The sequence below is a fragment of the Hippocampus comes genome, unplaced genomic scaffold (assembly GCF_001891065.2).
Source record: "Hippocampus comes isolate QL1 unplaced genomic scaffold, H_comes_QL1_v1.1 scaffold92, whole genome shotgun sequence".
Taxonomy (NCBI): Eukaryota; Metazoa; Chordata; class Actinopteri; order Syngnathiformes; family Syngnathidae; genus Hippocampus; species Hippocampus comes.
Window position 1 is genome coordinate 2375899 of NW_017805379.1, and position 22209 is coordinate 2398107.

The window sequence follows — 22209 nt, forward strand, 5'->3', positions numbered from 1 at the left end:
GGCCTGTGTTGAGACGTTCAATTTTCTGATAACATAGTCACTATGCCAAAGTGGTTCCTCTTTGAACATGATGACCTACCTCAATTAGGTGGTTTTCTTGTCATTTAAAGACCCAGTACAAGAGCTGTATCCATACATGTACCACCACAAAGGTAACAAAGTAATGCTCCTTTTTCATTTGTAGGTAAACAGTGTATTAGAAACCGGTTTAGGTGGAATCCATTTCCAGCACAGTTCTGCACGACAAACCATAAAAATAAGCATGTGTAGCATTAGCATCACTATAATTGTTATTTTTATCAACTCAACTTTATTCAAATGGTGCTTTCACAGCATCTGGAGGTGTAACGAAGCGCTTTACACAAAATATCAAATACATAATGACAACATAAATAACCAAAATCTTATTCTCCAATGAAAATACAGTATACCATCGCTAATTTCACACTGGCTATTATTAATAGTAGTATAACTACCATTAGTGATGTAAGTGTTTTTAAGTTATTATTATCATTGTTATTCTTATTATTGGACTGGTCGCACAAAAAGGTCTTGCACATCCGGGTCCTCCCACGTTTCCGTAGCCTGTTAGCAGCTAACGGCTAGCAGCTAGCTTCCTTCCTTCCTTTCCCTCCGCCCCACTCGCCGCTAGTGGGAGTGGGGGCAGAGAAACGGGCTGTCTGCAGCTCGGCTAGTCGCCTCTCGCTCGAACATCGCCAGCGCGCATCGCGTAAATGCCACATTGACGCTGGGCCACGACGTGGAGGTAGTTTCCAGTCGATGCCTTTCGGCGACATCTCCCGCAACCCGCGAGATGGATACGGAACGGCGGCGTTGAAAAGTGTGCGTTCGTCAAGCTAACCAGTTAGCTCACTGCCTGGCTAAGCCCTCCCCAACCCTCGGCTAGCTATTTGACGGCACCCCGGCTCGCCACGCTCGGTGCGGCTCGCGTGCCACTCACCGCATCCTCCCAACACCACCAAAGAAAATGAAGAAGTTCAACATTCGTAAGGTTTTGGACGGGTTAACTGCGGTCTCTTCGTCGTCGTCGTCGGCCTCGCAGACGGGGGCCGGCAAGGAGAATGACGCCGTCCCGGAGAGTCTGCAGTCGGAGCATTTCCAGCTTTGCAAGGTGCTGTATTTCTCCCCTGTTCCCGGAGTGACAGCTCGTAGCCTCCGAGTTGGGGCATTTGGACTCATAAAAGAACTCGAGGCTCTCACGGACGTTCGCGTCGGATTTGTGTGTGATGGCTGGCTGCCAAAGAGCTTGTTTGCGCCGCACTGACTTGTCGCCCCCGGCTCACTTATTCAGTCGCGGCTAGCCTGCCGGACTCGTCCGCTCGCTTAGCCGGGCTGTGAGGCTTCACGTTCCCGTGGTTGAAAGTCGACTTGACGCTACACTGTGGTGAGGTCTTGGGGGCAGAAACAATAATGCACTAATCTATTCACATCACCTCATGGCACTAAATTATTTATGTTCATGACTATTATTGTTATTTTATTGGGGAATTATTAATTAATTGGCCTTTAAGTGCAGGTGTTTTACCATGTCCGCCTCACAGTTCTGAGGCTCAGGATTCTGGTGACTTGACAATTTTAAAACCTGCCCCATATGAATTCATTTTGTGGGTTTAGAAGTGCATTATGAGTCAGTACCAGGGGTCCTTGGTTTACAATGCTTCACTTTCTGAGGTGGTGTCATAACACAGTGTCGTGGTAAACACACGTGACCTCACAGTTCTGAGGTTCTGATTCGGTGTTGTGATCAATGAAGTATCTAAAAGGCATGGGACCGAAATGTGGCATGCACACTTGTGCACGCTCACATTCAGATTTTTCAAGAGTGAAATGACCGTGGGAATTGTGCAGTGTGCCAGGGCAACTACTTGGATAGCATGTTTTTCTTGCTTGAGAGCCGTTGGAGAGTCATAGAGATGAGATGATGCCGGGCAATGGCATTCAAAGAATGGTTTCACTGCCCCCAATAACTTTTTTTTGTTTGTTTTCCCGACGAATGGAGGGGGAGGGATTGTCCACTGAACTCAGGCATCAAATTTAAGCCACCACCGCGTCTCCGCTTTGGGACTGCAGATCGCTGAGCTAAAATTCGGGCCGCTGTGGCACCTTATTAGAAGGTGTTGTCCTCAAGGGACTGCGTAGCGAAAATATTTCATTTACCACCATCTCCAGGTCACATTTTGTGAAATTCATCTTTTTTCATTGTTGACTGATCGCTTGGTAATCTGATTATGTGATCATGCAGTGTGATTATTCCCACCAGCAGGCACTGTTTATACAAATTAGCATATTTATATAACGGCGTGGAGAAGGGAGGAGTCTTCTAACCTTTCTCCATTCATTGATTGAGATGTATGACAGGAAATGTGCTTGGCTTCATGCCTGCGCTGTGTTTCGTACATCAGAAAACATGCGTCAAGCCTTCAGGCAGTCATTACCAGCAAAAGGTTTTCAAATTTAATTGACTTAAATTGTCCAATTTTGAGCCTCTGAAATGAAGACGCGTTTAATAAAAATTCCTTTAGTTCCTCAGAATTTTTTGTTCACCCCACTGAATTTAAGCAGAAAGTCTGCAGTTGAACTGCATCTGAATTTTTTTTTTTTTGTTGTTATTTTAAGAACATATCATCTGTACCTTGGTTATGAACATATTTATTATGCAGCAAATAACTGTGCTTGCTGGCTCTGATCAGAATTGTGCTTCATTTCTCTCCTAGACTGTGCGTCATGGTTTCCCGCATCAGCCATCTTCCATGGCCTTTGACCCCGTGCAGAAGATCTTGGCTGTCGGGACACTGACCGGAGCTTTGAGGCTGTATCCTTTTTTTTTTTTTTTTTTTTTAACAACAAGACTCATGCAAGTCAAGTGATTCAGCAATTTTTCTTCAAACTGTCAAACATTTTCGGTTAACCACTAAGACATAGATCTTTCACACAGAGAACCCTCAAAGTAGCTAGTTGTCCATTTTAGTCAAGGATAAGACCTGTTGTGTTAAATCCTCCTTGTACGCAAAGTTGGTCCTTTTTAGCTCACGTTGGAAAGCAACTGAGTTGTTTAGTTTGGAGGTGGTCTGCTGCTGTCATTTCAATGGATCTCCGCCTGCGTTCTCTGATTTTGAGACTGCCGTGTTTACACAGTGTTTCTAGCTTCCGTGCGGTCCTGATGCGTGAGGTGGAGCTGATGGAATTACTGTCGCTCAGGCAATTGGTCCATTTATCAAAAGACAAGTCGCATGGGTTGCTCCGCCGCTCGTTGCCCCCGGACTTCGGAAAATGCCGTCACAGCTCAATGAGGTGCCGACAAGCAATAAATGGGGACTTTTACAAGATGTGTCCTCTGCCACATTTGTTTAATCTGCCTGTTAGAGCGGATGCGCTGCCCACTACTCGTTATCATACGGGCGGCCTTAAATGTTGACTTTTCATGGCAAGCGGACGTCAATTTTAAGATGATTTGAGCCAAGACATTTTTTTGAGAGATTTGAGGGGGAAAAAAGCCTAAAATGCTGCGGTTTTGCGGTGAGGCGCAAGGTGAATGTCGCAGTGGTTGACTGGTAAAACATTTCCTCCCTTGAAGGATTTCGCCTGAAGCATTTCAACATCAGCAGCTTTGCTTGTGACAAACATCTCTGCAGGAAGGAACCTGATGTGTTAGGTTAAAAAAATGCTAATCATCATATGGGGGCGGGGGCCACTAGACAAGAGCAACAAAACAAAATGAGAAAGCAATAACAAGCACATGATTATCATGCGCAGGCAGCAGCACATGATAACCAAATGGCCAGGTCACTCTTGCAAGAAGATTTATTCATCAATTTTGCAGTATGTCTGTGTGAAAAAAGCCACCACTGTGGAGTCCTGAAAGAAACCAGCCCCAATTTGGATAATCTTTGATTGCTGGATGCTGTCAGAAAGCGCCCACAGATGTGGCAATATGCTGCCCTTTTTGGATAAAAGCCACTTTTGTTCGGGCAGTTTTTATTTTTTTTCCACCATTTCTGTGTGACAGGCTACTGTGGAGTCCTGAAAGAACCCCGCCTCAGTTGGTTTAATCTTTTGTTTGACCCCTGCGCCGAGTCCCGTCGAGATGTTTGAAAAGGCGGGATGGCGACGCGGATGTGTCACCGGGTTCCTTCAGGAGAGGCAGCTTGTTTGTCTGGAGCGTCTCCTCCTGCGCTGTTTGCAGAAGGTGTTTTTATTTTCTCTACTTTGCTGGCATCGAGTGAGTCCAGGTGTCCACGCTGCCTTCTCCTCCGCCTCCTCCTTGCGATTTTCCTTTTCATCTCTGCATCCGAAGCAGGCAGGCGACAGCGAAACGGTCACACGAGCAGATGGCTGTCGCCGGGGCCGAGCTGAACAAGAGTTATAGCCCAAATCATGGCAGTAAACAAGACAGACCCCCCCTTCCACCCACAGTCTTGCTCGTTTGATTTAAGCGCAATCGCTCAATTTGTTTGGATAGCGGGCACTTCTCTGGGCACCACTTGCTTAATGATCAAAGTGAGATGATATACTGCAGTGAAAGTTCTGCCCTCCCAGCGATAATATTGCTCACTTTGCGATTGACACTACGGCTAAACTATTGAGAAAAATAATCTATATTTTTTTTCCCCTTCAATGCAATTGAAATTTAACATGCGATTATTTTTTGATTTTCAGACCAATTCATTCATGTACATTTTGCCACAAATGTGTCTAAAATGTTTGTGGAATTCACAAGAGTTAAGAGAAAAGAAAACAAAAAGTTGTCAGTCTTTGCGTGTGTCCCTGCTCTGTCCATGTGTGTTTTGACTTAACCGAGCCAACCCTCAGCTTCGGCCGAGCGGGTGTGGAGTGTTATTGTCAACATGAAAGTGGCGCCGGTGTCATTCAGCTCCAGTTTCTCATCAACGAGGTTTGGATTTTTTTTAATACTTACGTACTATTCTGGTCAAATTTGACCTGTTTTCATGCAAAAAATATCATAAATGTCCTTCTTTTATGCTGACATATGATAACTCGCATTTACTTCAGAATATTGGGTGTCTTTTATTAATATATGTGTATATATATATATATATATATATGTGTGTGTGTGTGTGTGTGTGTGTGTGTGTGTGTGTGTGACACACACACTCTATACTGTGCATGCCATAAATGTGTATCTTATTTATACATTTGTAATTTTTGTATGGGACAGTGGTTGCACTGCTTTTGTATCCGCCATATTGGCACAGGTTCCCACGGAAAGATACAGCTCTTGTTGTTTGAAGGTTGCAGTTCCGTAGTTGAAAATTTGATGTAGCCCAATTATTTGGGGGCTATTCTTGCAAAGAAGAAACAGTATGCATTCCTCTTGCCGGGCGAACCATGATGTCATGATTATTCCCGATGAAGCCCTCCTGTTAGTTTTGTTACCACCGTGCTCGCCCAATGCCCTCCTACGGCCGTCATGGGACGTAATGCGGCTCTTTCTTTCCTCAGGGGGCGCTAGTGAGTGCCTTAGCTGATGACAGCATCCACCTGTGGAACCTGAGGCAAAAGATCCCTGCCATCCTGCATTCACTCAAATTCAACAGGGAGAGGTACAGTCAGACTTGTATGCGATGGTAACGCTACAGATTCACACAGGTCCCGTCCATCACTGCTCTATATATATAGTCCGCTTCATTTGTGTGAACAGGAGCGAGGCCTTTGTAATTCAATCTTAGCCTGTCACTCTTGCTTACAGTTCAACAATTGTGGGCAGTAATGGTGTCTCTTGTGTCCGCCCTTTTGTAATAATTGTTTTTTTTTTTTACCCTGGCAATGGACCCAGAATACATTTTAGACCAAAGTTGAGGAACCATCAGGATACTTCATCAAGCACATAGCACGACTTTGTCATGACTCAACTTGCTATTGTTGCTTTTTGCATTGGCTGAAGTAAGCACTATTGTGAGTTGCAAAGTTATATACAGGGATGCACTGAAAAAAAATAAATGCGCAACAGATTGGAGTGTATAGCTGTGCATTTGCATGCCAAGCATTTTGTATTCTCCCCTTGGTATGTCCTCCGCTATAGCGAGACAGATAGGGAACGCCAGTGGATGACTCTTGTGATTTTATTCACCGTAGAGATGACTCAGAAAGGTGTAAAACTAACAACAAACACATAAACACGTTTAAATGCTTTTGTTCAATGAAATAAAACAATCTGATGCTCCCCACTTGCCTACTATATGATGAAAAGTCGACTAAGCTTGCATGCGAACGTTTCGGAGCTAACATGCTAATCGGTTGCTTAAATACTATTTGGTAGCTCAATGTTAATTGCTAGTTATCTGAAATTCTAATTTAAGGAAACATCTTTAACGTGTCTCAGAGTGCAAATTCACAGTCAACAAACCCCACAAATTATGACTGACTTTACATGTCACCCTGACTATTTACAATATGCACACGTGGAGGCTGTGCTTGACTAAGGACACGGAGCTGCAGTCAAGCTTTCTTGCGTATCTTTCTTGCAAGACACTAAACAGGAAGCGCCTAACGCAACAACATCCTGTTCGCGTTTCACAATAGGACGGAAAACTTTCAAAATAAAGCAACTCCGTAACAATAAAAAAAAAAAAAATGAAGAAAATCAGTGAATGTACCGAATGGAATGACGTCATGAGCAGATTTGTGCCTTTCTCAGCGCAGTTGATCTTAGCCGTGTATTTATGCGCTGCACAAGAAACTCTTCTTCCAACAGCAACAATCATGCGGCAGTTGACGGTGGCTACGAATGGTGGGTTATTCGTTATTTTGTGGATGTCTCGGTATCGCTGTGCACCTGCTCCGATAGCCAAAATGTGTCTTTGTGTGAAACCGGTCTGTGGTGCAAAATAGATTGGGGACTGCTTCCTGTGCCAAATCAGCTGACTGTTAAAAAAAAAAAAAAAATCTTGAGCCTGATCCCAAGTTTGGTTACCACCAGCCTACTTTTGTAGTGATATTTGGGCCCTTTTCACCACAGGTCGTAAATAACCGGAGAACCATGTCATTCTCGAACGTTTGTTAACATGATTCGTTCTGAGAGACATGTGGATTGCAGTTTACCGCGGTACTATTTGGTACCAACTGGTTAAATGCAACAGAAACACGTAAGGGATATTTACGTCAAGGTCTTCATCTCGATGTCCTCCCGCAGAATCACGTACTGCCACCTGCCCTTCCAGAGCAAGTGGCTTTACATCGGCACGGAAAGAGGCAACATCCATATTGTCAACGTGGAATCCTTTACCCTCTCAGGCTACGTCATCATGTGGAATAAAGCCATCGAACTGTGAGTCCCCCATTCCATCCATCCCTTCACCCACCTCCCTTGCTCTTCCCCCACCCCTCTGTTGGAGATATTTGAGCATAAATTGCAATGTGAATGCAAAACGAAGTGAAATAGGAGCCCCCCAAAAAATCATATTCAACCCAATACAGAAGATGACAGCTTTTAACTTCCTTTACTCGAAGTTGTCATTACAATTACAATTAGAAGCGTTGCTGTTTGAATTGTAAGTTGTTCTTATTTGTAAACAGGAAGTGATCAGTAAAAACCTTAACATAGAGGTTCACACAGTGTTTCGTTTTGACATCAAGTGTAAAATAAGTGAAATCACAGGATTGTGAAACAAAAATAAACTACAACGACTCACCCTTTGAAGACATCTCTCAAGACTTAAAGGTTAGAGGGAAACATGCTGATAATTTCCCGAGTTATGCTTTTCGCTAAATGCTGCATACGTCAGCATCTACTTGGTAAATTAATTTGTGTACTCATTTGATATTTTATGACTTGCACTGCTCGTATTCCAGGGCAAAGCCAGAAATTTTTCAGTCGGGCGGCCGGGCAACGACTCACTGAATGATGCCATAAGGCAAGATCTCACATTGCCTGGGTTACACAGTGCACATGGCCGAGAAGTCATTGTTTATCATACCATCCACACTCGGTATCTTGAAATAAAATGCCCCCATACTATATATCAAACTTTCCCAACATACTCATAATACAAGCAAGAACAAAGCAAAAAGTAATATTTTGCTGAGTGTAATTTACACGAGGATGCCTTTTTCTACCTATTACAGATTTTCACCGATCATAGGTTGTCTGGAATCCATCACCTGCGATTAAACAGGGTCACTCTGTTTATTTGAAATGTATGATGTGTCACATTGTGATGATTACTGAGTGGAGTTGCTGTTGGACACCGCTCCCACTTTGCCCCCCCCCCCCCCCCCCCCCCCCCCCCTCCCCCCCCCCCCCCCCCCTTGCTGCTGCTATATCGACTCAGCAGCAATGAGATCATTAGCCAGCCGAGCCAGATCACCGCACTCACAGTCTGCGACACTTTTCTCTTAGGCCAGACGCACACTTCTTTCCGCTCTCTGTTTCCACGGTGATGCAGTCTCTGCACTCTGTAATCTCTCCTGGACCCTCATGTGACCCTGTCCTCTCTCTCTCTCTCTCTCTTTCTCTCTTTCTCTCTCTCTCCCTTTCTCTCTCTCTCTCTTTCCTTCCTATTTTCTACTCTGTGGCACGCTTCCTTCCCAAATGAGACTTAAAATGGTCTTGCTTTTTTTTTTGTCTTCTTCCCCCCTCCCTAAGCGTAACAATACTAACCATGGCATGTGAACACGAGCGTTTCTCGTCCAAACACTGTCACAGTATCTCATTTTAATGTTGTGTTAGCTGCATGCTAATAGTTAGAATGCAACAGTGGCTAACCGTAGACACCTGTTTTTCTTTCCTCCCTTTTAACCTCCGCACAGATCCACCAAGACACACCCAGGGCCTGTAGTGCACATCAGTGATAACCCCATGGATGAAGGAAAGGTAACCCCTGCAATCAACTGACACGTAGCAAAGGCCGCAAATGATTCATAGTGTGGCCAAAACTAATGTTCGTGTTTGGCATTGGGTGCTTTTGGATGGAAATGAGACAATGCATGAGAAAGTCTCAAGGACTCTTGTCTGGAAGTGAACAGGAAGTTTGCCCATTAGTGTGAAGCATTCATTTGAAGGGGAATCCCAGGGCTCGTACGAACGAGAGAAGCTTTTTGATGAACTCCGAAAAGGGAATTCGCCCAAATGAACCACAGTCAGAAGAATTTTCAATTTAAAATGGGAATACAAGGGTCTGTTAATCTCTCGTCTTTTGTTACTGTCTCATGTCATTCTCCATTGAAGTTATAGTTTAAAACTCTCAATTTGGCCATACTATGAATACTTTTGGCCAAGTCTCACTGACATTTCTGGACCACAAACTGCCCTTTAAAATGACAACAGATGACAACAAAGCATGACCTGCTCTTAATTAATCCCAATTAGTTTTAGAATGCAAATAAATGCCCAACTGAATGGTCACGAGTGGTATGACGCAATTTGTCTGTCTGTGTGTGTGCGTGCGTTTGCGTGTGTGTGTGTGTGTGTGTGTGTGTGTGTGTGTGTGTGCGTGTGCGTGTGCGTGTGCGCGTGCTCTTGTCACCAAAGCTCCTCATTGGATTTGAGTGCGGTGTGGTGGTGTTGTGGGACCTGAAGTCCAAAAAAGCAGACTACCGCTACAATTATGATGAGGTAAGCCCCTGTTGTTTTGTTCCTCAACTTCCGCCTCGGAGGTGTTGCCCAATGCCTCCGCAAAACCAGAAATACAAGACGGCACTTGTGATTAACGCATGATGAAGATTGTTCCTGTCAATAGTTATTCTATTTAAAAAAAAAAAAGTTCTTACTTTAAGTGACATTAACTAAACAGACCTGCATTAAATGATGAATGCATATAGTGGAGCTGCGAAACAAAATTATGAAATGTAAACACCCCAGGTGCTCCTTCTTGTTAAAAATATACTCAAATGCACAAGGTCGATCACACGTGACCCATAGGTCACAGAAAGCACACTGTGGCTTTTAATTTCGAGCTACTAACGTTGCGGTCTACCTCGTCACTCCTTGTTCCTTGTCAAAGAGCACAAATGCGTGATACTGGCCACAGTAGATCCAAATGAAAGATTTTATTTTATTTAAAAAAAAAAATTAACAAAAAGAGTTTGTCAACTTAGTTTGTCTTATCGAAGAAGATCCCACTGGGTGCTATTTACGCTTTGGTGGTTTCCAGGCCATCCACTCGGTTGCATGGCACCACGAGGGCAAACAGTTCCTCTGCAGCCACTCGGACGGCACCCTGACCACTTGGAACATACGAACTCCCGCCAAGCCGACACAGATCATAACGCCGCATGGTCGGAACGCACACACACAATTGTATTGCATAAATACACATTGATGTCAAACGCTGACTTAATTCCCACACCGTTTGACACCAGGAAAGCAGCCCAAGGATGGCAAGAAGCCAGAGCCATGCAAGCCAATACTGAAGGTGGAGTACAAAACCACGCGGGCTGGGTAAGTGCCACTAACAGGCCCATCCTGTCTTACCCACAAGCAGACTTCAACATCCTGTCTCGAAAGAAGCCTTTCCTGTTATTCTGTAACAACAGCTCGTGTGTGTCAACCAAGGTTCTAATAGTTTTGAGGTTTTCATTATAGTTAGTTTTTTCATTTATTTTTATTTTTTTCAATTTTTCATTGTTTAAATCCATATACATGGAGTACAGTACTGTATATGTTGCTCTGTGTGACTCGCTGTTGTTTTGCAGCTTCTCGCGGACCATTTGCGGACTTTGAAAAAAAAACTTTTTTTTTTTTTACCTGTTTATGTTAATTGGACGCTACTTCGCGGATTTTCGTTTATCGCGGGTGGTTTTGGTCCCCATTAACCGCGATAAACGAGGGATTACTGTACATTTTAAAACTAAGTACAGCAATAAAACTGCGTACTAAAATTGCTGAAAGAATACACAATGCAAGAAATGTATATAAATTGCTTTAAAAGAGCTCAATTATAGGCAACTCAATTCAATCAACGCCTCCCTCAAACAAATCATCAACTCAAGACAAATAAATGCCTCTCGTAAGCAATCGTCAACTTAAGACAACCTAAAAGGGGTTTTAATCTCCTTCCGAACACCTAGAGACCCATTTATGGTTCTGTCCGGCGGTCTCTCCTACGACACGGTGGGTCGGAGAGCCTGTCTGACGGTGATGCACGGGAAGAGCACCGCCGTCCTGGAAATGGACTTTCCTATCGTGGATTTCCTCACACTGTGCGAGACGCCGTATCCCAACGGTGAGCCTCTCGTCGCTTACCATGCATTTGTATCACTCCAATGGCCTCCAGCGCGGTCAGTTCCGTTTCCGCTTATTTCACCCTTGCTTTTGGCTTTTAGATTTTCAGGAGCCGTACGCCGTGGTAGTCCTCTTGGAGCGGGACTTAGTCGTCATCGACCTCGGACAGATTGGGTACCCGATATTCGAGAACCCTTATCCCCTAAGCATCCATGAGTCCCCAGTGACTTGCTGCGAGTACTTTGCCGACTGCCCGGCCGAACTCATTCCCGCACTTTACTCGGTGGGCAGCAGGCAGAAGAGGCAAGGGTACAGCAAGAAGGTGGGCCCTCAGTCTGGACCGATACTCCCCATAATAGTGCATTTACTCATGATTTGTTTCCTGTGTCTAGGATTGGCCCATCAGCGGGGGAAACTGGGGCCAAGGCACGGAAAGTTACCCCGAGATCATCATCACTGGGTGAGTGATTCGTGATAAAATGTCGATTTAAAAACATGAAGTTCTTCATTAATGTTTGTGCTTTCCCTCCAAAAATAGACATGCCGATGGCACCATCAAATTTTGGGACGCTTCCGCACGTAAGTGGACAAACGCCTCCCTCAAGCAGCCATCACTTCCAGATGCAGGTCTCAAGCAACCATAAATTCCTTGCTCGAGGACACATCATTAACTCATTCACTCCCAAAGACGTTTTTAAACGTCTTTTCAGACTTGGTCCAGAATTGGCTGGTACTGAATGAGTTAAATGCCCCCTTCAAACCAAATATCAAAATAAGGCAAAATAAAAGAAGCTCCCTCAAGCAATCCACAAATCAACAAACACCTCTCCTAAGCAACCATCAACTTCAGACAAATAAATGCTTCCCTCAAGCAATCGTCAACTTAAACGCCTCTCTCAAATAATCATCAGGTTAAGGCGTCTGCCTTCATTAGGCACCTTTGAACGCCTCCCTCAAGCAATCATCAACTTAAGACGAATAAGCACCTCGCTCAGTCATTCCGGAAGTCTTACATCAAGCAATCGTTAAAATTAACAACCGTGAACTTAAAACGAATGAAAGTCTCCCTACAGCGGCCATTCATTTATGACAAATAAAACGCCTCCCTCGAGTGCATACGCCCGTTGTATTTTGTGATTGTTACCATGGCAACCTCTTCCCACCACAGTGATGCTCCAAGTGCTGTATAAGCTGAAGACAGCCAAGGTGTTCGAGAGGGCCCGCGGCAAGGAAGAGAAGGCGAACGCGGACATCGTGGACGAGGACCCCTTCGCCATCCAGACGCTGTGCTGGTGCCCCGAGAGCAGGATGCTGTGTGTGGCCGGCGTGTCGGCGCACGTCATCGTCTACCGCTTCAGCAAGCAGGAAGTCGCCACTGCCAATGTGCAGGTTAGCATTTGCGTATCATGTCATGGGAAAAATAGTTTCCGTCGCATTGTCTTTTTAGCAGTTGCAAAAAGTGTGGAAAATTTCTGGTATACGGTAATTCCTTGGGAATTTAAAAATTTGGGAAATCTAGCGGGGGATAATTGTGAAGTGTCAGTGTTCATGTTAGGCAGTCCTGCTATATAATTTTTTTTTGGGGGGGGGGCTGGGGGGAGTTATTAGAGTTGTTAATCTATTATTTTATACCCCTACAATATTTTTGAGTATTCGTTGCTCTTATTGTATTGTTTAAATGTGTTGATATTTTCTTCAGTATGTTTTAAAATCTTTAACATTTCATTTTGAGTGCTATAAGAAATGTAAATGACAAAAAACATGCCCAGGGTGTATTTAAATAGGGCATTTTTATCTTGTGGATTTCACTTATTCAGGAAATTTTTTTTTTTGAAACCGAGCAAGGCAACCTTCAAAATTTTATTCATCCTCCCGAAGCAATAATACATGATAGGACACACGAAAATCAAATCAAAGTTAGCCCACCCAAAAGTTCCAACATTTTCATAAATACATGATTTATATATTTTTTTCGGACTTGAATAGACAGCACACTTTCAAAACCTTTTCACAGTCATTCCACAAATGAGCACCTTTAACAGAGTCACATCTCTGCTTTATATTTTCTTCTTACCTTACAGCTTTTGGAAGTGCGCATGCAGTGCGAACTGAGCGACGTGGACTCGCCCGACGCTACCGGAGAGCAGACCCCCACGCAGGCGTCCTCGGTGCCCTCCAGCCCCCAGGACGGCGAGCCCCCCGCCACTGACTCCACTCAACCCTCTGCCGGCGGAAACGGCAGCAATTCGTCGGCAGACGGACCACGAGACAACATACCCTGCCTGCAGTAGGGAGAATATATTGATTGGTATCATAAATGCCGATTTTCAGTGCCGCTCTTTGTCTAACAGTTTACAATATACACATCATGATCACACCTCGCTGACTATCAGCTATTGCTAATGTAGCAGTTTGCATTTTGTCAAACAGCTGTACTCAAATGCACGGCACCATCCACAGATCAAAATCATGAAGTCTTTTGTTCACTAAAAGCTGCCCGCCACTTAAATGCCGACTTTAAACTTGGAATGTTAAATGGCCTGTTGTGTTGTTTTGCATTCAGGGTGCGCAGCTCCCCTCTGAAGCAGTCTCCGGGCTACCAGGTGGAGCTGGTGGTGCAGCTGGTGTGGGTGAGCGGGGAACCACCTCAGCAGATCACTAGTTTGGCCATAAACTCCTCATACGGACTGTGAGTATCCATCAAGTATCCACCGCATGGCTTTTGATTTTCAAAATTACATCCACTACTGTCTTTTTAGGGTGGTGTTTGGTAACAGCAATGGCCTGGCGGTGGTGGACTACCTCCAAAAAACGCTGCTGCTCAACTTGGGCACATCGGAGCTGTACAGCCCGTCGGAACCCAACCAGAGGCAGCCTTGCTCCCCGCGCAAAGCCCGCCAGCCCTCTGGAGGTCAGAAATCTTGTCACTCAGTCGCAACTTCAATTACTGTTAAAAAGCCATACGGACCTCCTTAAAACAGTAATCATTATGCACCACAGTTTTCTGCGATGTTGATAAGCAACTAGATACAGCCACAATATAGCAAAGCCACGGTTAGTGAAGCGCGATTTTAGCAGGGTTACACTATCCCCATTGGCGCTGTGCGTCTCTGTTGTTGTGTGGTTTGTCGCAGCACGCCTATCTTCACCTGTGTCTTTGTGTGGTCTCTTTCTATATGATTTGGTTAAGACGTCCCCACGGCAGCGATGTCTTTCATGTCCAGAGTTTCTCTCATGTATTGTGAATCTGTGAAAAAGCTGCGCTCATCTCACTTCAGTAAGTCCAGACATCAGTCGGGGATTCCTGCTCCCGTTTATGTAGCTATACATTAGATGTAGCACCCCGATGCCCTCTTGTAGCGCAACTCTAGTCACTCTGTAGTTGGTCAAAGTCATGAGGAAGAGTACGGATGAATAGATTTTTGCATTGTTCATAATTGCCTTGTATCAAATAGCATAACTTTGAATAGAACTTCCGCCGAGCCGAACGCTGGACTCTACGACGTGATTTTATTTATTTTCAACAAAGCTCTGTTCCAGTGAAGGCCTGCTCATTTACCGTTTTGCCTCTTCTTTTATTTTTTTTGGAACCTATCCTCAGTTATTCACTCAAAAATTGAGCTCTCTGGTGTTATTGTGGTCAGGCCAAGGCGATAACAGTGTCCCTTTTGATGTCAACTGGTGGCATCTTGGTGCCAAGGCACGATGTAGAAATGAGTTGAGTTTCATTTAGACAAAAAAAAAGGTGCTTTGCTACAGTTGTAAGGTACTTAAAAACCTGTCGCCGAATCTAGGATTTTTGCTATTCATGGCAGGGCTCTCTCCCTATCCCATGAAAATGCGGGAGCTCAATGCATACAGTATATACAGAGCAGCCAGAAGGATTCCCTCTATGGTTGTCATCACATGTTCTCTATTTGCCATCGCTGCTGCCCTTCTCTGCTGGTGGGGTGGAGATATATTTTATATGTATGTGTAGTGATATATATATATATACTGTATATCTATATATATATATATATATATATATATATATTTAACTCATGTATAGATACAGATGGATATATAAGCCAAAGAAAAAGCATGATGTGTAACATGCTGCATTGATTATACCGTACTCTGTAGCAAGACACTTTCCTTCGTGAAAGTCAGTTGCACTTCCTGCTCTCCAAGTCGTCACATCAGGTTTGCTCAAGTCACATACGATGAGGGTTCAAATGTTGGTTACGTTTGACATCCTACTGCCACACTGGAACCTGCGTGCTCAATAACTAGCAAGCCAGCATAGCTCAACAGTGAAGTGAAGTACAAAACGATGGAGGTTGTCGGAGGGAACATGGGTCCTTTTTTTGCTAACTTTTTTTTTTTTTCTCTCTTCCTCCTCCACAGCGCTGTGCGATTCCAATGATGGGCCTAACGCCGCAGAGGAGCGCTGCAAGTCTCCTAACTCAGGTGAGCCGGTGACTTCTGGAGATGGGCGCGGAGCGTGTGCTTGTGCGCCAAGTGTGTGCGTGCGTGCTCCTCTGCGTGCTTGTGTGCGTGTTTTTAACTGCTGTTCGTCGCATAGGATCCAACTCGCCCTTCAATTCCGATGATGAGTGCAAGGCCAAGTTCATAAAGAAGGGTACTATACGGTGCTGTGTGTGCGTTATGCGTACGTGTGTGTCCATGTCTGTGTGTCTTTGCATGCGTGTTTTGTGTATTTCCGCGAATATCCATTTGCGTGGTGCGCCGCCATGTGACATGTCTCTCCCTGTGAACTGTTTCCAGTGAAGTACAAAAGCAGACGCTTTTCCAAGACGGTTGCCAATGACTTTGGTACTGTATCAGTCACACATGTGTGCTAATGCGCGAGTGTGTTTTGCCTGTGTCTCTCTCTCTCTCTCCCTTGATTGGCGGGCTGCTAACAGGCACTGTGCCGCTCTGACAATGAGTGCAAAGGTGTGGAATCAAAAGGTGTTGTTTTCAGTACTAATTGTGCTTTTGGGGCGTTTGCTTTGTGAACACAATGACTCCTAATTGCATGAACTTTTTCTCTTAAAGGCTTCAGACTTTCTGTGCAGTTTAGCCCAATTTACCATTAAAAAAAAGTGAAATAGTGTTGTCTTTTTTTTTAAAGTATTAAAACATGAAAAATGTGCTTAAAGCCTCAGAATGTATGTTCAAAATTTGACTGAGCAGTAGTTAGTGATTCCGGGGCTGCCGTAGTGCCGACACACTAACTGTTTGGCTTCCTCCTGATCCTTCTTCCTCTTCACTATATTCTTTGAAGCGAAATCAGCGTGTTTTCTGGCTGTTTTTCATGGCCTTTGATTGATTGTGAAAAGGGTGGTGATAAGACTGAAACTGGCAGCTGTTTTGTGATTTGACATGTTCACAATGTAACCAAAAACTACTGTAAATACCGCAGAACCTCGAACATCCAAGACAAACACGTTGCTGGCCAACCTCTCGGTCGGTTCGTATTTTAGGACCATTTCCCGCATTGGAAATAATGTAGTCCACATTGAAGTCATCTATTCCAGGACCAAACTGTCACCATCATAAAAATCAAATCCAGTTAAACTCCCCTGAATAACACGCACCAGTGTATAATTCGACCCCCAAATCACCCTTAAAAAGATGTTTTTCCTCCGTGCTTGTGTATAATACGATTATTGTATCCTCTATTATCAAAGTGAATAATAGGAATCAATAAAGATTCAAATTATACCAATAAGGCGTAAATGCTTTTAAATCCAGGTTAAAACCGATGCTGGTGTCTCATACCTATGATGGTATTTCAAATATTTTTAAAATTACGTTTTCAAAAAGCTTCCACTATATGCATACTCAATCGCGCAACTATATCAGAAGATGGGTTTTTTTTTTTGTTTTTTTTTCCACAATCAGCTTCCTTTTTAATAAAGTAACTTCCTTCATGAGTTCGAGTAAAAAAATAAAACAAAAATAATAATTTTTTCAGTGGCAGTAAACAAACTGATTCCATAGAAATAGTCATGACAGTTGTCGTATGTCATATCACCACCTTTTAAAAAAAGACTTTGCCCTGAATCCATTTTTTTTATTTTTATTTAACTATACAACTAAAATCTTCTTTCCTTCAAACACATTGTATTTATTTACCGCACCCCCAGTGTTACCTCTCAAAAGGAGGTGTCTTGTGTTTGTGTTTCAGCTAGGATGTCGCGGAAAATTAGCTCGTCTAATGACCAAAAACCAAACCCGGGTAAGCCTGAGCTGCTAACAGTCTTTTTTTAGATTCCCCCCCGACCCCCTCTTTACAAAGGTTTGGTTTGAAATTCAATCATTAAAGCAATTTAAAGTGTTGTGTGTGTGCGCGGCGGGCAGCGTGGCGTTCCATGTCGTCCAGGAAACGCTTTTACCACACCCACAGCGGCGCGCCCACGTCAACCCGCAAGAGCGTGAAGCTGGTCTTCCCCACAGCAAACTCAGACCACAACATGAGTGAGTGCACCAGCGGCCGAGCTCTGGCTGGCCGGCTGGGGGCGGTTTGGCCGGCTTCCATTTGCACACGGTGGCGCTAAAGCACTTGGGTTTGAAGGACGTTCAACTGCGCCTGAGTGATGCTGCTGCTGCTGCTGCTGTTGTTGTCGGGTTTTTTTTGTTTTTTTTTTTTCTCCCCCAATTGGCTTGCTGGTGCTCTTCTATGACCGGTCCTGCAGGTTTCTTGTATTGTTTATTGTTGCCATGTGGGATTGCAACAAAGGAAGCCAATCAAGTTGGATGGCCAATGTAAAAGCTCAAAATGTGCTGTGCGCTGGCCTGAGAATTGGGACGACACTGAAAAGGGGAAAAATACGATGAGAACTGAGTTTTTGTGGTTTTTGTTCAGTTGTACATATGATGAGATTAAATGATGATGTGTGATATTAGAACAAGAGGATTTTTAAAGTGTTATGCCAAACTATCTTAAAAAATGCTTATTTTATTGTTGTAAGATTAAGACTAAAAAAAAAACTTTGTTGAAAAAGATACGGTAGATTTTTTTAAAGCAGTTATTCTTGTTATATTACAGCTGTCTCAAACGTAGAACTCGCATTATTCCGATTTAAAAAAAAAGAAAAGTGTAAATGTAAAAATGACTATCATACGATTTCATTTTTTCTCAAAATACAATTTTTTTTTTTTTTTTACTTTTATCGTGAAAAACACAAGTCTAGTGTAGTATACAACGGTCTCTTAATTTTGGAATGTTTCTTCTCAATAGTTTTTAAGTGATTTATTCTCTTACGAATAAGAATTTTCATAGGAAAAAAAAATTGTCTTTTTCCTACCCCCCCAAAAAAATTCTTCAGACCTTTGCATCTCGAAAATTGGGCTTTAAAAAATATACTTTTTTTTTTGTTTTTAATGCATTTTTTTTCTCTTTTTGGTGCCAACTCAATACGCTGGTAAAATGAAAAAAGCGGTTGTTTTGTCCTCTCTCGGGTCACTTTGGTTCAATCTTGAAGCCTTAAGGATTTTCTGTGCCGTCCTTTGTCCACATTGAACAGAACCCCCCCCCCCAAAAAAAAACTGCACGGTAAAAACAAGCGTTGAAAATCTGCCTAACTCAGTTCTCATACCAAAAAAGTGACTTAACATCCTGAAATAGCTGGCCTGACTCTAAAAGACGCCTTGTCTTTCTCCCTCCCCTTTTAATCCAGATTCTAAGGACGTCTCGTTCATCCGCTCGCGCAGTTCCAGCATGACCAGCGTCGACCGGGAGTCCCGCGAGGCCGTCTGCGCCTTATGCTTTTGCGAGACCTTCCCCAAGAAGTCGTCGGATGGCGCGCCCAGCCCCTGCGTACTGGTGGGCACCACCCAGGGCTCCGTCATGTTGGTGGCCCTCAGCCTTCCTCCCGGCGATGACCACAGGCTCATGCAGCCGGTCGGGATCTCCTCCTGTGGTAATTATGATGGAAATCTAATGGGATTTTAAATACGATGCAAATATGGCGTTATGGCAAGATTAAATGTGGTACATTAAAGGTTTGTAGACATATGATGCAAATATAGTGCATCAGAGATGCGTAAATTCAAGATCATATCGAAACACGCTACATTATAGGCATGCGAGCGTAATACGTTAAAGGTGGTTGTACATGCGTTGAATATCAGACAAATTTAGTGCAGTAAAAGTCTATAGACATTAAATATGGTACTTAAGAGGTACAGGGTGAAAATATGGTAGAAATATAACTTTAAGGGAGTATAAAAATAACCTACACTACATTAGTGGTGCATAAGGTGCACTACATAATTGGCAGCCTTTCAATTTATCACTTTTACCAGGGGTGTCAATCTCATTTTTGTCGCGGGCGACATTGTAGTTACGGTTTGACTTGGAGGGTCGTTATGAATTTTGGGAACCTTATAAATGTTTAATCCTCTCCACATATTACATACACAGCGCACAAAAATTGATGGATAACTAGTTTTCAAAGCAGAAGTAATGAATAATGACGATTATTGTGGATGACATATGACAATTTGAAATTTTGGTTCAGACATTGGCAAGCATCATGGAACTTGACAGCATTGATTTGCTTTCGCGGGCCACATAAAATGATGTGGCGGGCCAGATATGGCCCCCAGGCCTTGACTTTGACACCCGTGACTTATACTCTTGGTCAGTCCTCGTGTGTGATTTTTACAAATGATTGACCAAGTGTTGATAATGACTTGCTCTCTGACACAAAGCAACATTAATTGACATTTTTATAGCTTGCTTTCTTGCTCTCAAATCACAATGTTGAGGAAAAGGGAGCAAAATCATTCAGATCTCGTGGAAGACATTAAATATCTAAACATGGTACATGTAAAGTTGTTTCTATTTTCAATGTTATAAATATCCTACATTGGCATTTGAAGGCACAGTGGCCAGACTCAAAGGAGGGATCTTGACAATGGCCCTGCTGGACGCCGCCGGAGCTGTGCTGCCAGCCTCCTACGAGCCATGGTATGATCCCAACGCTTCCGACGAGGAGAAGGAGAAGGAGAAGAGCCGGTGGCGCCGGCCGGCCTCGCCGCCTTCTTCGCAGGAGGGCCACGACTCGCAGTTCGCCGTCCTGTGCTCGGAGAAGCAGGCCAAGGTGTTGGCCATGCCGTCCCAGACGCGCGTCCACAAACACAACATCACCGAGTCGTCCTTCGTGCTGAGGGCTGACGTTGTGCAGATGGGCAGCGGCAATTGCATCGCCTGCTTCTGCGCCAACGGACACATCATGACGCTCAGGTAGTCTAAATGCAATGGGACGTTGTCAAAAATACGTTGGCCCTCGGCTGTTCCAGTGGTGTCGTCACGATTTTCCGCGACGTTTGCAGCTTGCCGAGTCTGCGCCCCCTCCTGGACGTCAACTACCTGCCGCTTACGGACATGCGGATAGCGCGGACATTCTGCTTCTCCAATCTGGGCCAGGCTTTGTACCTCACTTCCCCCACCGAGGTGCAGAGGATCACCTACAGCCAGGAAACCTGTGACAACCTGCAGGTATTGACCATTGCGGTCTTTAAAATGGCGTCGAGTCTGCAAGGGCCTGAGAGGGGCACATACTGGTACATTGCACGTTTACAGACAATTGTTGCATTCTATGTACAGTTGGAACCTGAAGTTAGTTTCAGCAGACCGCGGGGCATATTTTCAAAAATGAAGGTCTGTGATTCTGTGTGCAATTCAAACTGTTTAGGAGTAATGGCTTCTTCCTCGCAGAGTGGCTTTTCAGCCCATGTCGGGACAGAACCGTACTCGTTCCCCTTTTTGCCAATGGTGTTGACTGTTGTATGTTAGCATCAAACTTGTGAAGACGATGTAGTTGTGATAAATTCACATCACGTCAAATGGGGCGAAAAACCCTTTAAAAGTCTTGAATTGAACTTTCCTTCAACCTTACGAACCCTGGAGATGTAAAGAGTGAAACGAGCATGTTGCGTTTCCTTGTAGGAGATGCTGAGTGAGTTGTTCACACCAGTGGAGACCCCGGAGGCTCCCAACAAAGGTTTCTTCAAAGGCCTCTTTGGTGGAGGAGCTCAATCTCTGGATCGGGAAGATCTTTGTGAGTGCTTCAAATGACCCTGTTCATCAAAAAAATCAATATCTGTACCCTTCTTTATGCATTTGTGCTACATATTTTTTCTTCTCTCTCAGTCGGCGAAACCGCGTCAGGGAAGGCTTCCCGTAGCCTGGCCCAGCACATCCCCGGCCCGGGCAACATGGAGGGCATGAAGGGTGCGGCGTCGGGCGTGGTGGGCGACCTGGCCCGCGCACGGGTAGCTCTCGATGAGCGAGGGCAGAAGCTGGGTGAGCTGGAGGAGAGAACAGCTGCCATGATGGCCAGCGCGGAGTCCTTCTCCAAGCACGCTCATGACGTATGCTCTCCACTTCAGTTTTTTTTCCTTTCAGATAAAAAAGATTTTTTTAGTCACATGTACTACTGATTGACTTGCTTTAATTTTTTTTCTTTCCGCTGTGCCTCCTAACTTCCACTTTGTTTTTTGTTGGGTTTTTTTTTAACCCTCAGATGATGCTAAAGTACAAAGATAAGAAGTGGTACCAGCTCTGATGATGGCAGGCAACACCATGATATGGACTGGGGACTCTGGAATCACACACACACACACACACACACACACACACACACACACACACATTTTCTTTTGGCGGGGGGGGTGTCAGGGTCACTTTGCTGTGCATTGCCTCACTGGCCGAAGAACCGCGGCTGCAGACCTAAATAGGGAGTAGAAGTCTGACGATCTCGCTCCGTGACCTCCCCCCGCCCATCCTTTTAAGTGCAATCATCGAAGTTTGTTGGTGTCTTGTGGAAGGATTCAGTCTTTTGTCTTTTTGTGTGAGGAAAAGGCCATTTTGAAGCACTTAGGAATATGAAGCAGGAGCTGTTGAATCTCCTACCAAATAAGGGCTGGTAGTAGACTAGTTTATCATCTTTTAGAAAAAAACAAAACGTCACTTTCCTTTGATGAGCATTTTGATTATTTATCAGGACACA

At 44.2% G+C, this 22209-nt stretch overlaps 1 protein-coding gene across 11 annotated transcripts; it reads left to right on the top strand.

Moving 5' to 3' along the window:
- The first annotated feature begins 616 nt into the window (after nucleotides 1-616).
- Nucleotides 617-22209, top strand: LOC109517373 (syntaxin-binding protein 5-like). Of its 11 annotated transcripts, XM_019872512.1 has the most exons (29): nucleotides 617-1132; nucleotides 2736-2833; nucleotides 4831-4912; nucleotides 5482-5582; nucleotides 7172-7306; nucleotides 8788-8851; nucleotides 9509-9592; nucleotides 10131-10254; nucleotides 10339-10417; nucleotides 11047-11201; nucleotides 11302-11522; nucleotides 11593-11660; nucleotides 11739-11779; nucleotides 12369-12589; nucleotides 13282-13487; nucleotides 13764-13889; nucleotides 13960-14111; nucleotides 15590-15652; nucleotides 15768-15824; nucleotides 15971-16036; nucleotides 17379-17429; nucleotides 17552-17668; nucleotides 18871-19113; nucleotides 20078-20441; nucleotides 20531-20696; nucleotides 21147-21258; nucleotides 21351-21571; nucleotides 21724-21808; nucleotides 21839-22209. In XM_019872512.1, exons 1-28 carry the CDS (start codon nucleotides 989-991, stop codon nucleotides 21763-21765), a joined length of 3603 nt encoding a protein of 1200 aa, XP_019728071.1. In that variant the 5' UTR covers nucleotides 617-988; the 3' UTR covers nucleotides 21766-21808; nucleotides 21839-22209. The 11 variants fall into 11 exon arrangements, with proteins under 11 accessions (XP_019728071.1, XP_019728070.1, XP_019728073.1 ...); XM_019872511.1 differs by having other exon boundaries at nucleotides 21724-22209; XM_019872514.1 differs by having other exon boundaries at nucleotides 15971-16018; nucleotides 21724-22209.